We start from the raw sequence: 15,026 nt of genomic DNA, 5'->3' as shown, positions 1-15,026 counted from the left end.
TATTCCCCAAAAACTACGAGGGACAAACGGTACCTAAAGTGGGTTCCGGCTTCCTTCCAGCAGCTGATCCTTCCGTTTCTTCCAGTTTGGTATTGAAATTGTTACACGTAGACGTATTTACTATTTGGATAAAAATCCATTTGTCCCTTTATAAATAAATGGTGGAGATTTGTTTAATTAATCACAATTTACAGCGTAAATACCTTCTCTCTCCTCCCCACCCAAATATTTCATGAACTGCAACTAAAAATGGTCAAGAGGAAAATTAAAATTGATTGATGAAATTAATTAGTTGTTGAAGTTCCTTCCACGGAGAGCATATCAGTAAATTATTGAAGAATTTAAGTCAGAGAAACTCCTTGCTAACAGAGCTAAAATAAAAAACCATAACTGCACTGCAAATCGATTTAGTGACTTACTGAAATTGAAATTGAATTTGATTTATTAATCTTAAGGTTTTTTAATTCAAAACAATTTATTGGTTGAGATACAACAATTTTTTCTGTCTCTATTTTTTCCGTTTCAATCTGCATAATTTCTGACTCAAGTGCATTTTGCCGTTTGTTCAATTTATGTTTGAGAAGAGGAGTAAGGAAATGAGATCACCGCTTCCTCTGTTTCAGTTTATGGCAATATTTTTTTATTTTAGTTTGTTTTAAAGAATGACAGTTTTCTAAATTATGAAATAATTTGATTTAAAATGCAATGAAAATGTGTGTGACCACAAATTTAAGATGTTCATGCAGATCCAAACATGAAGAGATAAGGAATCAAAGCTTCTTATTCATGAAGTACGTAATAAAACTGGGATGCAAACTACAGAGACATTGAAAATTAAAGCTCTTATTTTCGTCGAAATTAAAAGTAGCAGCAGAGACTTGATCCTTGTCTTAAGCATCGATTTTGAAAGGCTCCAATGATGCGTGGTAAACTGATTTCTTGCTGAGGTAATGTGGCATAAAATCAACGCCCCAATGGAAGGATTTGAACTGTGGAGGATTATCTTGACCAACAAGTGATTTTGCAGGTTCAACGATATCTTCCGGACAAATAAAAGTACCAATGGAAGTTCGGGGTTGAGTTATGTTCGTCACCACACGATGTGCAACACTAGCTAGCTTCCCATTGCTAATTACCTGTGTTTATACAATTATAGAGCAATCAGATGAGACAACTCTAGAATTCTTTTATGTTCACTTCACATTTTTTAGTCCTAATTATTCAACTGATGTAAAATTAAGAAATTGCAAGTACCGTTATTGGTAAACCAGAATTGACCACAAATGCATTACGTATAGGCTCCACACCAACCCATTTGTCATCCTTCAATATTTGTAGACCATAGACTTCTTGTTGGATAATGGTTATGAGATTAGGATCGCAATGTCCACCAACTCCCAAGGTTAAACTTGGATCTGGGCATGCTGGATAGTGATTGACAAGCATTCTCTGCCCAAGTTCTTTGTCAAAGAACCCTGGCTCCAAACCTAGCCCTTCAGTTACCATACCCAAGATGACCTTGCTCACCCTTCTCAATTCATCTGAATATGCACCAATAACCTCCCTGAAAGTTCATTTTCATAATTTATTGTGACAAGCAAATACTAGGTAAGTAAACAAATTGAAGAAATTTTAAATTTGTACATGTTTGCTCAATTTCACATATTTTCAAGGCCATATTTGACTCCTTTTACTTATTAATTGTCTCATTATGCTAATCGATGTGTCCCATTACAGTAAGGGCAAATTTGGACCAACTATTGAACAGTACCTATATCTTGGAGGGTTATTAGGCCAAGTTTTTTTGTCTTCCCCATCAAGATTGCAGCTATGTTCCAAGACATCCCTCCAGTATCGATGCTCCTCTGAATCATAATGCTTGGCACTGCTGCTGTACAGTGTCGCTGCACCACTTGCTGTGTTATTTGCAGCATCCTTTGCATAATTTGCTTTCTCTTCAGCTGACAGACTGAAAAATTCTTTGTACACTTTCATTGCCTCCTCCATCAGATTTTCCGGTACTCCGTGATTGATTATCTATTTCATCATTTCAACTTCAGTTCATCTTTAATTAATTAGATACATAAAAAAAAAGAGAGTCGTATTATTGCATAAATAATAAACCTGAAAAAACCCATATTCTTCAAAAGCTTTCATAAGTTCTTGAACAACGACAGATCGTTCTTCCCCCTTAGCTTTTCCCAAATCAATGACTGGAATAGTGTTCGCAATTTCAACTGGATCCACTGGTCTTTCATGCGCTGGTATGCAATGACTTGGAGGAACTGCTTGTAGTGTGCTTGACCAGTTTGAGAGGAGGTCCGCCATTGTCAACGAATCTAACAAAAACAGAAGAAAGGTAAAATCGGAACAAATAAGCCATGAAAGAAAGCTGGGGGAGGGGGGGGGGGAGCCCAGGGGGGACGGAGAGGAAATCACAAAAGAGGATTACCTGAGAAATGATCTTTCAATATGTTAACACTACTTTAATTTGTTTGATTTCTTACTGGAGATCTGCAAGGCCATTTATAGGGAGGAAAATTGCATAACAAGCCCTCGAAGTGTTTAGAAATTCTCCTAAAAGTTCGAAACTGATGCTCAGATTTTGAATCTCAACCACTAGTAAATACCACCGCATAGTAAAGATAGTACCTTCTCTTTTACTTATTTACTTTAACAAATAACAAAGAATTAAAAGTTTCAAAATTACACTTTAATTATTTTTTTATTTTGAATTTCATACCTAAATTATTAAAAAGATAAAAAATATATTTAAATTATCACTTATTAATTTGAGAAACACAAATCAATATTAACTAAACCAAATGTGTGTGCACTCACACTTAAGCATGTCTGCCTTGATTTTCGTCCACATATTTTTTTTGTTTTTTTAGTTTCAAAGTTGAAATATCAACAACATACTTAAATTTTTTTTGTTTTTGTTTTTCATATTTAAATTATTGGGAATATGAGAAACACGCTTAAGTTATCACTCAAATTTGAGAAATACACCTCACATAATATGTGATGTGTGTGTATTACATTACTTTTGTTTAAAGAAAATGATTCCACATGAATTGTTTTCCACGTGGTAATTTATGTGATAAATGTTTTTATAAAAGAATAAAGAGTGTAATACACACTATCACATTTTACTTAAGGTGTGTTTCTCAAATTTATGAATAATAGTTTATGTGTATTTTTTACACTCTCAATAACTTAATTATGAAATTCAAAAAAAAAAAATTAATTGTGTTTTTAACATTTTAATTAATAATAAATAAAGAGAGAAAAATAATCAAATTTACCTAGAACGACTCAACAAGCATTCTGAGTTGTTGAACCCCTTTTCGATTCACTTGATGATTTATTACATGCAGATAAGAATGAAATCTCTCAAGACACTTTGAAACACTTGAAATAAGCTAGAAACTTGAGAAGTTAAGTCAACATTTGAGTCACTAGTAATAATATGGTCAAAACCGAGGAACAAAGTCGGTCCAATAATGAGTGGAAACCGACTCTGTCCGTTGATTTGTCATTTTTTATTTTTTCTAAAAAAATCGATGGTCGTCCCTAGATTTATTTTGAAAAATTTGTGTGTGAAATTAATTTTGAGATACATCATCGATTTAATACTCATTTTACGGATAATTAGAGTGTAATTTTGGGCGTATCAAGTGTATGCATTACTAACCCTTACGAGTGATCCCAGATTAGCTATTCCTTGATTCGTTCAAGCTATTACATGTGGGTTGATAGCCTCAAACCTCATTGTTAATCCCTTTTTTCCATCCGTTACCGCCAAAATATTGTAAGTAAGAATAAGACAAGTTCTAATAGGGCCCTTTTTAAAAAGAAATCAAAATAAAAGAAAAAACAATACATGCATGCACATTATTTAAGAATTACGTTTTATTAGTTCTACATTATTAATTATTCATAATTCCCACAACCCTAGTTGTGGATTTAGCTACTCATAATCAGTAATCACAATTCATAATAATGTAGTTCAAATAATTCATGTAATTACAATAAAGAGTAACAAAATCGATGAATTCAAGAATTAAAACCAAAAGTAGTTTATGCCTTAATCTCAAACCCAAAAGCATGCACAATACAATAGAAAATGCTAGAAATCTATTTACAAACAACTAATCTTAATTAAAACAAAACTAAAAAAATCAGAAAATTTAGATCGGTTAAGTTTCTACGATTCATTCCTACAGATTGTAGACGTTTAGACAAGTCGTAAACCACTGTTGTAACACAACTTCAAGTCAATTTAGCATCTTTTTTCATGGGAAACTTTCTATGGCTCGTAACTATTCTTACGGCTGGTAGCCTCAGTCTTAGGCCAAGTCTTGTAGCTCAGTTGTTTTGGTCATCTTCTACGATAATTTCTACATTTCGTAGAAACTATTACAGCTCGTAGAACACTCTTTTAATTTCAGACTTGCCTTCATTCTTTACCACTGCTTCTATGATTGTGACCTATGGCTCGTAGAACTTTCTACGGCTCATAGGTTAGCCTTGTAGAAGCCAAATTGTATCAGTCAATGTACTGTGTTTTACATTTTTAATGCCATGACCTATTTTCTTTCAAAACAAATACAAATAAAATCAAATCTATTAACATATGCTTACAAGACATGCAATTTTGTAAGTTTTAATCATTACAAGTACCGTAAATTTACAGTACATCAATTATCAAGTTTAATTATTTTATCAGTTAATCATCATGTTTCCCTTAGGAGTATTGCTTAGCATTGAGTGGACTTAGGGATGAATGCTCACCCGTCAGTACAAGACTACCTTTCGTAGAAACCATAAGTCCAAGAATTATGTGTCACCATAGTATTATAAGGGTCACCTATCAGACTAGAACTGAATCCTTAGTCCTTTATGGACATCAGCTTAGTGGTACCATATTAGCTCAGATCAACCTTTATACCCTAGCAAAGTATATTAGGCCCTTTTGAAAGGGATTATATATATAACTCGATGTTGTAGCTCATATAGTTATAGGTCAATTTATAGTATCTCCCACAGTTCTGCAATGACCCATTCCAATCATTATGGGAAGGCCTATAGTGAAAGATTTGGGCCAGAAATATTTTGAGTAGTGACTTAGAAGATTTAGGCAAGGCCAATCTCAGACAGAATCTGAGTGACGTGAGGTATAGGGAAATCAAGAATGGATTGCAGTTAATGTCTAGGTTTGAAATTAATTTTTATGATACTCAAGGTGTTAAGGAATCCATAGGGCTTTTTGAAAGTGAATTTAGCTAAGTAGAACTCCCATAATCAAACTTGGTGTGAAGGGGTTATATCAGAACAACAAGGTCTGAGATTGTGTTGCAAAATGGGGTCTTGGGGAAAAGAATTCTGAGGTTTGTTTCTATGCAAGCGACGATAGCAAGAAAACTCCCTCTATGGAGGGGAAACTTGTCACGACCCAATATAGGGCCTAGTCGTAACAGAGCGATTGAAACCCCGAAGGGCTCCAACCAAATCTCTTGTACATATCATAAACATACATAAGATAAAATAAAAGCGAAAACATCATAAGAGAGTTTAAACTATGAATATTAAATGAAGAATTTCACATGAAAACATAGACTCGAAACATTTGTCCAACTAGATGCCTCTACTCATGAGCATGGGCTGGGGCTAAGACATGTCCCTAGCTCACCCTCCATATGAAACATAACAAAAGTCTTTGAAAAAAATAACCAACTCGATGACTAGTCCCAGATAAATGAGGACTCCCCACATACACCGATGGATAAAAAAGCTTAACTAGCCACGTAGATGAATATGATCTTCAATCTCAACCCCTACATTATGAGACAATGTAGGCAAAAAGTATGCATTAGTATGTTGGAATGTACTAAGTATGAGGGCATGAGATGTAATGTAAATCATGAGATGCATTGATCAAGTAAAACACATGATAAGATGAGATAAGTAATGTCATAAAAACAATCATAATGACCAAAGCGTTTACAAAACATAATTTAAATCATGGCATACATAAGAGATCATACATATGTGGGACAAGAACCATAACCGACAATAAGACCATGCGAGCTATAACATGAAATCTCGTTGTCTCCCCATACAACAAAGAAAAAGAGGAATCTACTTGCCAAGATAGACTCTACCCCGCCAGACGGGTCATACATACGCTATATGTGGATCCAATAGCTAGGCCATGAAGGCAACCTACGATGGCACGTATTTTAAGAGATATGAGGTTGTTACTAGGGATTTTGGTAGGCCCCCACCTCAAGTTCACTCGGTGCTAAGTCAAATCTCACGGAATATATACATAGCATAGAAATAATAAGTACATATATCTTAGTCATGATCATAAGTTTGAAATCATAGAGTAGCTCATTTTCATAACATACTTGTAATGTGAGAATTGTCCTTTCATCATTACAATTATATTTGCATAATTCATATAGTTAGGTCCTAGGTCACCACATAGGGCCCTAAGTCACCTTACTTCATAACTTGCATGAAATTCATACCTTGAACTTAGAGTAGAACTCAAATGCATAACCAATTGACTTGAAAACCATGTAATTGACTTGGAAACATGCATGATCATATACTTTCTATCAGCCCATACATAATTCATAAAGATAATATCATTGGAAAGTATAATTAAAAATATCCATAATTAATATAATGAACCCTAGAGATCAATGTAGGAGAATTCATAGGAAAACTCTTCAATTCAATGCAATAAGCATCAATTTATATCAAAATAGACGCATAATCATAATTTGAATCATAATTTATGCACTTGGACTAGAGATCATAAAACTCATAAAATACTATACTTTAATTTGATAGAAAACTTGAGAAATTGATTGGGCTTCATGGATGAAAGAATCCATGAATCAATACCCACATATCTTAAGTGAGAAAACTAAATAATTTGGAAGAACTTGAGATTTTTGATGGAGAGCTTGAGTGAATTTATTTGAACTCTTCAATGGAGTCCTTAAGAGTCTTTTGTAAAGAGAAAAATATTTAAGTAGGTGAATTATAGAAGAATGAATAGAATTAGAGGTTTAGGTCAATTTGTAGAGCTTAACTAGGTTCTAAAAACGTCTAGGTTCATTAACTAACAATTTGGGAAAAGTCTAAAGTGCCCTTACTTAACAAAACTAAATTCGGAAAAAAAACATTGCCAGGTCTGCGACTCGGACTTGGCACGCACTTTACTATTTTGTGCAGTTTCTTCGAAAAATCTATCTTTCGATATAAGGTTCCTAAAAATTTACCAAGACCATTTTTCCGCAGGTTTTGACTCCCTGATTGATATCCGAACTCGGATTTGCTAAAAAAGATTAAGGATAATGCATAACATGAGCGGCATGTTCCCAAGGCATTCTTAAGGCACTTGTGAGCATTTTGAGGAATGTTACACAACTATAGTGGGATCATGGCCAATAGATCAAGCAAGTTGTGGAATTTATAGGGAAAAGTTCGAAAACCATTTTTATTTTTGCACTTTCGTTCTTGGGAGAGAAAGAGGTGACCTAAGGCTATTTCCTTAAGTTTTCCATCAATTCTTGATCTAAAGGTAAATTGGTTACTCCCTTGACTTGTATCTTGATTCTTAGACCATCTTAGAACCCATGGGAATTATCTTAGGAAAGGGTTCTTGAGTTGAAATTATGATGAGAACAACTCTAGTTGGGTTGTATGAACATGAAATTGGTCAAGGGCTAGGATTTGAGTATAATCCGAATAACTTAGGCCATCGTTCATTGATTCCTTATATTCTTGTTTGTTTTAGACCAAGAACCAGACAAGCACTTCAAAAAGGGAAAGCTCAGATTCTTTAAAACATTTAGGCTTGATTCGAGGCAGGAGATGGTTGTGTTTTTCATGTTTGGATTATATGTGCATATTAACTATAAGATCTATGATTAGGGGGAAAAAGGAAAGAGCGTGAATTGAAATGCTAATATATCAAATTGCATGCATTGAATGTGTTACTTGGTTGTACAAGTGAGATTACTATTCATTGTTGTTGTGATTGTGATATGTAATTTTCTATTAGATTGGGTACCATGCCGGTTCATTTAGAATGGGTACCACACCGATATATTTGGATCGGATACTACACCGGTATATTTAGAATGACTACCACACCGATACACTAATAATGGAAATGAGTACCACGTCGGTACATTAATAGTTTGGTGTGGGTTCCATGGTAGAACTGAATTGGTTGTTAAGTTGTGATTGAATATTCTTATTTTTTAAATTAATTTGAATGTAAAAATTGGGAGTCTGGTGTTGCTCTAACTGTGTTGTAATTGTGTGATATCTGTGTTACTAAGTTGTGGTTTCTTCTTCATATTTTATTTAATGAAACTAGTCGTGTGATCCTACCAGTACACTGTATTTGCTTACTGATCCTTCACTTTCTTTATTTTTTTTTGAGTACAGGAAATATTCAGGCGATTGTTGAAAGACCTCAACTGTAAGACCGCTTTTACTTGAATACAAGGGTGAGCCATTTGTTAAAGCTACGATGGATTTCTCTTCGCTCTTATCTATTACTTTTCGGACACAGACATTTAGACAATTAGGGGTCGTTTGGTTATTGGTTAGAGATATGCAGGTATTAGTTATGTAGAGTTTAGTTATGCAGTGTTTAGTTATATTGGGTTTAATTATGCGGGTATTAGTTATGCATGTCTTATTTAGTTATGTAGAGATTACAATACATGAATTATTAACTATTGAATATTAAATTTGTTGCAAATTAATATAATATTATTTACAAATAAATAAGTAAGCAAATTGTATAAATTCTCCCTCTTTTTGAATATAAAATAAAGTACAAGGAATTATACTTAAGTGGGAATTCTATTTTTTTCCTATTTCATTTTTAGTTTATACATTATAAAAATAAAATACCATTAATATATTTCAAATATCCTATTTTATATAATGTAAATATTCTATCAATATGTTTCATATATTGTTTATATAGTTTTAGCATATCAAATATATAAATTATGTATAAATTCACGTCCTAAATAAAATATAATCCATGCTAATTAAATAAGTGGAATATATTTAATAATATATAGTGCTAATATATGATTAGAAATGCGCCGTTAAAATATATGCAATCCAATTTGTAATATAATAAAATATGTGCATTTAGATTTCAAATGGAAAGAAATAGAAATTTGTCTGTGTATAAAAAGAAATAAGAAACAAAAATAGTTAGGAAAACAGAATAGTTATGTAAAGTTCTCAATAAAAATAGATTGAAAAATAAATCAATTGGGGTAAATGATACGCTGAAATTACACTTCCCTAAAGAAGTATAAAGCGATCATTAATCAAACATAAAACCTAACGAAAGTTAGGGTCGATCCCACGAGGAATATAGTTTAGACTTTAGATCAATCGTTTATTATTTGCTTTAGTAATCAAGTTATTCCCGTAAAAAGAAAAAAAAAGTTTGTTTTTATAAAACTAATCAATAAATCAAATAGCAAACGTCAGCGAACGAAAGTACGGTTTAATGTGGTTTAAATCAATAAGAAGTAAAACTAGGGTTTTATGTGTTTCCCATGAATCCTTAACTAAGTAGACCTTTTTTATTAGTAATTCTTTCCTAGTGTATTACATGTAGAATCGGTAAGTTAATTTCACCTTAGTACTTGTTCCGGAAAATAAGTGAATTTCACTACGCAACTTGATCCGTCTACGAGTGTATGATTTACTAACTCTTACCAATGATCCCAGATTTAGCTATCCCTTGATCCGTTCAAGCTAATTAGATGAGGATGATTAGCCCCAAATCTCGTTGTTTAATCCCTTTTCCCATCTGTTACCTCCTTGATCCAACAAATAAGGATAAGGCGAGTTCTAACGTTGACCACTGTTAAAAAGCAATCAAAAACGAAGGGAAAAATAATACATGCATGGACACTATTCTAGAATTACTTTTTTATTAAGTTCTACGTCGTTAATTCTTCATGATTCCCACAACCCTAGTTGTGGAATTAGCTACTTATAACTACTTTTTCACAATCAATAATATTCAGGTTAAAAGAAATCATAAACTTACAATGAGAATTATGAAAACCCAAAAAATCTTTAATAAAATTCGAACGTAAAATATCGATAACAAAAATCCGAATTCAAGAATAAAGCTCAAAAGTGGTTAAGCTATATTCTCACACCCAAAAACGTGCATAGAGTAATATGAACCTAAGAAGTGTATTTATAGACAAACTTTCCTAAATAAATATGGATTTGGAAACCATAGAAAACTAAAAGTCGATTTGGGTCTACGTCTCGTTTCTACGGGTCGTAATAATTCAGACGAATCGTAGACCCAGCTCGTAATCTTTTCCATTGCACTGAGGAATTCTTCTTCTTTACGGCCACTCTCTACAGATTGTAACTTTGAGGACGAACCATCCAATAGGGTCGTAGACACTGTCCTCTCTACATCACTTGTAACTTCTAGCTACGAATGAGTTCTACGACTCGTAGGAATGTAGACGAGCCGTAGAGCGTACTCATTTCCTTCATTGTTGCTTTGACGACTTATTTTCATGACCCGTACATATGAGAATGAGTCATTCTCTTTACTTGTAGTCTTCAGTTCAACTTTTATTTTTCTCTTCTACCTTTTGACGATTGACACCTACGACCCGTATAAGTAACGACGAGTCATAGGATGAGCCCTTATAAGTACCAAAAACACTTTCCTTCAATGTTATTATTCCTCAACCAACTCTCCGGCTTAGTTTCCTGCAAAATAAGCAAAACCAAAATCAAATATGCTAACATATGCTTAAAAGAAATGCACATTCTTAAGTTTTAAAGCGTTAAAAGTACCGTAAATCCACAATACATCAACACCCTCAACTTAAAATAGTTTCTTGTCCTCAAGCAACGCTACTATACTTCAACGACACCATGCAAAAAAAAGATTAAGAATGTACAACAATCATAGGCTATTAACTCTCGACCCTTTCCAATTTCCATTCATGATACTATTGCAACCATTATTTCAAATCAAACTAACTTATGTGGATCAATGCTAGACACTTCAACACCAATAGACAAATTAACATGCCAAAAACAACATTCATCATTTTCATGACTATTTAGATAATGCCACTTGTGCCTCATTGAAAAGAAGTCCCTTTTTCACTCATGAATTGCATTTATTCTTTAAACTTCAAAGACGTGGGAAGACACTCACGCTCAGAAAAGAAATTCAGACTTTCATGCACAATACCATAGGCTTGCCCTTATTTTCAATACTTAGACTCTTGAACCGTTGAACTAGGATCACTATAGGACTTTCTCAGCTTGTAATGTAGGCTCGGGGAAAGGTATGGTACATTTATATTTTAGTGACTTTCGGCCCTCCTCAAACACTAAATTTACCTTGAGTCCACACCTTCTAATTCAAAATTTATTTCACTCTTTTTCTTTGCTTTTTGCTTTTGCTTAAGGTGTGGCTTTTATTTGTTTATTTCACAATATTTTTCTTATGATTTGTACTTTTCTTTGCTAACTCTTTCTAAACCATTTATTCATCTTAGCCAATCACCTTTTTCTTCCTTTTCACATATCACTTTTTCAAACCTTTTCTTTCTTTTATTTTTCATTTCTCACACCCCTTCTTTTCTCTCTTTCCTCTCATAGTAGCCACCCTCAACTTAGGCTTTTGGCTTGAGTTGAGGTGCACATTATCTTAGGAGGGACCAGGGTCAAAACAAGGGATTACAATTTGGATTAGGGACATTTGCAACACGTGTTTATTTGATCAAGAAAGGTCTTTTAGAAGTTTATATCTTTGGTTAAAAGGGTAAAACAATGTTTGGTTGGTTATTTTAAGGCTAAGTGGACTAAGTCAAAGATGGCCTATGATCCTTTCCTAGTCAACAATTCAATCATCACAGTACGACCAACGGGCTAAGTTCTAGATTGGCACAAACAGTCCAAACACACAAATACCTCACACACACTTGGCAACAAGAGTTATTGCAATCATCAATATTTGGTTCATGTTTCCGTCTAAGTCATGTGTTGTCATACCAGTTTAAATCATGTCACACAAATATCCTACATAGTCAATTTTTCAAAGAAACAGTCACAACAAATCAAGTAAATATTGGAGGGGTGTATTTGCTTTCATTTAAAACCTTCTAGCCATCATTGCATAGATCCCTACTCTTATTTCACATGTACATCCTAAACATGACGATTTAACATAAATTAAAAAGATCATATAGGGAGAAAGAACACAGACAAGAAAACTCTAAGGATTTAGTCGAGTGTCAAGGGTACTCAGACTTTGCCTAGATACTCATGCATTCATTCATAACCACCCCAGCCCTACTTGAAAAGCCTTGCATTGTCCTTAATATAATACAACAAATAGTAAAAAAAATAAGGGGGAAAGGAAAAAGAACATATGGCGCCTAAGCATCGAAGTCTATATGGTGGCATCCGAGCCCATAGGTGTGGATCCCAGTGTAGCAGCATGTAGTGCCACAACAGTCTGTGCGTCATCATGAATGACAACACGAGAGCTCAAAGATCCAATAGCACACTGCCTCTACTCCTCTCGCCATATCTCCTCGATCACTTTAGATGCCCGAGTGGCCTCCTCAACATCCTGGTGCTCCCTCCTTTTTCTCTTCCTTGCCTCATTCCTGTCCAAAGTGGTATCCTCAATATGGGGTCTTTTGTCTCGGACCACCTCAGGCTCATCATCCACAAATAAATCAAATAATTTTGGCTGAACAACAGGTAAATCAAATGATATAGGGGTTGGTGTATCCAGGGATGTAATCTCTGCACGCACTGCTCCAATCTCAGTCTAAATGGCTACAATGTCAGCATTGGACGAGGTCTGCAACCTCGCATTCACCCTCATCTCAAAGGCATCAATACATGTATGAATTTGTCACTCTTGATCAGCCAAGGAAGCTTCAAACTTTGATACCACGCACTCTTCTAACTCGGTAATGGATTTATGGACATATGGCTTGAGCTGCTGAATCAACTGGCCCAATTGGGCCTCATTCTATGCTTACCGCTGTATCATAGTATGTAGAGACTCGGCTAAGATGGAGACCAAGCCTATTGCTATGGTCGCGATATATTAGCAGAAGAAACTGTCAAAACAGCCTGGGCAGCCTCAGATAGCTCTATAGAAGGGGTTTGATGGTCTGGAGCAACTGCTGCATCATTTTGCACATGCGGCGAAACATGCACAAACTCCGATGGCTGCAACTCTAGAAAGGGAGCACGTTGCTGTCCGATTGGGTTTGTATCATCTTTAATGAGCCCTGGGTCTATAGTTCTATTCACTCTGATCAACAGATCAATCCTGATAATAAATAGAACTACAACATCCCCACACAGTGAAAACACAAGATACGGGAAAGGGATTGTGATGTTCCGCCGAATCGCTCTCTCATGAATCTCTGAAATATTGATCCTCACCACATGTACCTCCTAACCAGCCATCAGACACGCTATAATTACATCCCAATCCAAAGTCAAATAGTTGTCTGCAATGGTCGGGCAGAGTCAGTGTCTAACAATGGTCCACCAAAACTTAGCTGCGAAGTTCAGTGACGCCTTCTTGATCGGGGTAGGGTGTGACACCCAATCTACTATGATGCCATATTGCACCGTATCCCGCATGGCTTTTTTTTATCACGAACCACCTTTATTTTCTGATCAAACTCTGTTGTCGAGGCTGCTAGTGGAAAGTTGGGGCCGTAGATGATTCGTCGGACAATTTCCTCAAATAGACTAACCGGGATCTCCCAAACCAACGTGGTCAAAAGGACCGGCTGCTTTAGTTCCTTTGCTTTGGAGGGATCCAACTACTTGATTGTGTCTGCGTATGAGGCCTAAAACTCATGGACCATGTTATTATTGTAACTCTCGGGGTGCTCAGCCATCCAATCTAGTCTGTGCCAATGGAACAAGTCACGAATCTCAGGAACTGCTTTCATCCCGGTTGTGATCATATGCGGTTCCTCAGTAATGGGTCTCCTCAGATTCTGTCAATTATTTCTCTCTTACCCTATTCTATAGAAATCTAGAAGCTCGGGAACACATCATAACCTTAGTTGACCTCCTATGTGGATTGGTATAAAGGGCCTCTCGGGCATTCACTTCCCCACGAAGGATTTTTATCCTGAAGCAGATGGTGGTACACAATCATTGTCACTCTCCTCCACATCTGCTGAATCTCCCTCTTGAGAGTGAGAAGGTGTGGGCACTGTAGATGTGTGGAGAGTGAGGGAGTCTCCACGTGGTTCCGATTAAAAGATGACTTAATTGAAGTGTTGTGATTTGGATTTACACACTAATGGTGCCACAGTGTTATGAGAGGACTCCTCCCTGGAAGCACTAATTTTTGCATCTGTGGGCACATCTTTGAGGCATCGTCTAAAGTTTTCCACGGCTTCTTTTTGGACACCTTTTTCTTCCTACTTCCCTTCTTCGATGGTTGTTTTGGAGACATTGTACCTGTGGAGGAAGAGTTAGGACACAAACATAACAAGAGAAACAAGTAAAGAAAGAAAATAAAATAACTAGATAGTCACAGTTTTTGGTCCTACGAAGGTAAATCTACAGGTCGTAGAATAGTAAATGGCCCGTAGACTCAACTCTAGATGCAAACCTGTAGGTGTTGAGTCACAAAAGTTCATCTACAAGAGGACCTTACGACCCATAGATGTTACTATAGACCGTAAGGTTCAATCGTAAACTCAGTGCTATGCCACTGTAATTTTATCATTTTATTTAGATGAGTCCAATGCACGAGCCGTAGAATATTCTACGACCCATAATTAGAATCATGACCCTTGGTGAATGTGAAGACTTAACCCTTTATCGAGAGGTGTCATTTATGAGGGGTAATTAAGATATGTAGAATGATCTACGAATCATAGAAAACCCTCCTTTGAACCATGCAAGATTCAGTG

General features: G+C 35.4%; 1 protein-coding gene across 1 annotated transcript; it reads right to left on the bottom strand.

The window, feature by feature from the left end:
- Positions 1 to 763: 763 nt before the first annotated feature.
- LOC129892346 (hyoscyamine 6-dioxygenase-like) lies at positions 764 to 2,561 on the bottom strand. Its single transcript, XM_055967924.1, has 5 exons — positions 2,453 to 2,561; positions 2,125 to 2,339; positions 1,772 to 2,037; positions 1,255 to 1,564; positions 764 to 1,136 (listed from the first exon to the last, which is right to left on the bottom strand). The coding sequence occupies exons 2-5, from the start codon at positions 2,326 to 2,328 to the stop codon at positions 891 to 893; spliced, it is 1,026 nt and encodes a 341-aa protein (XP_055823899.1). The 5' UTR covers positions 2,329 to 2,339; positions 2,453 to 2,561; the 3' UTR covers positions 764 to 890.
- Positions 2,562 to 15,026: the final 12,465 nt, after the last annotated feature.

This window comes from Solanum dulcamara, chromosome 6 (genome assembly GCF_947179165.1).
Source record: "Solanum dulcamara chromosome 6, daSolDulc1.2, whole genome shotgun sequence".
Lineage (NCBI taxonomy): Eukaryota > Viridiplantae > Streptophyta > Magnoliopsida > Solanales > Solanaceae > Solanum > Solanum dulcamara.
This window is presented reverse-complemented; position numbering and strand designations above follow the sequence as displayed.

Excerpts from the sequence above, each read along its gene's own strand:
- LOC129892346 (XM_055967924.1), bottom strand. The coding sequence starts at position 2,328 with ATGGCGGACCTCCTCTCAAACTGGTCAAGCACACTACAAGCAGTTCCT. Across the intron at positions 2,038-2,124 it reads AAGAATATGGGTTTTTTCAG|ATAATCAATCACGGAGTACC; the intron begins GTTTATTATTTA and ends ATGATGAAATAG. Across the intron at positions 1,565-1,771 it reads AATAACCCTCCAAGATATAG|GGAGGTTATTGGTGCATATT; the intron begins GTACTGTTCAAT and ends ATGAACTTTCAG.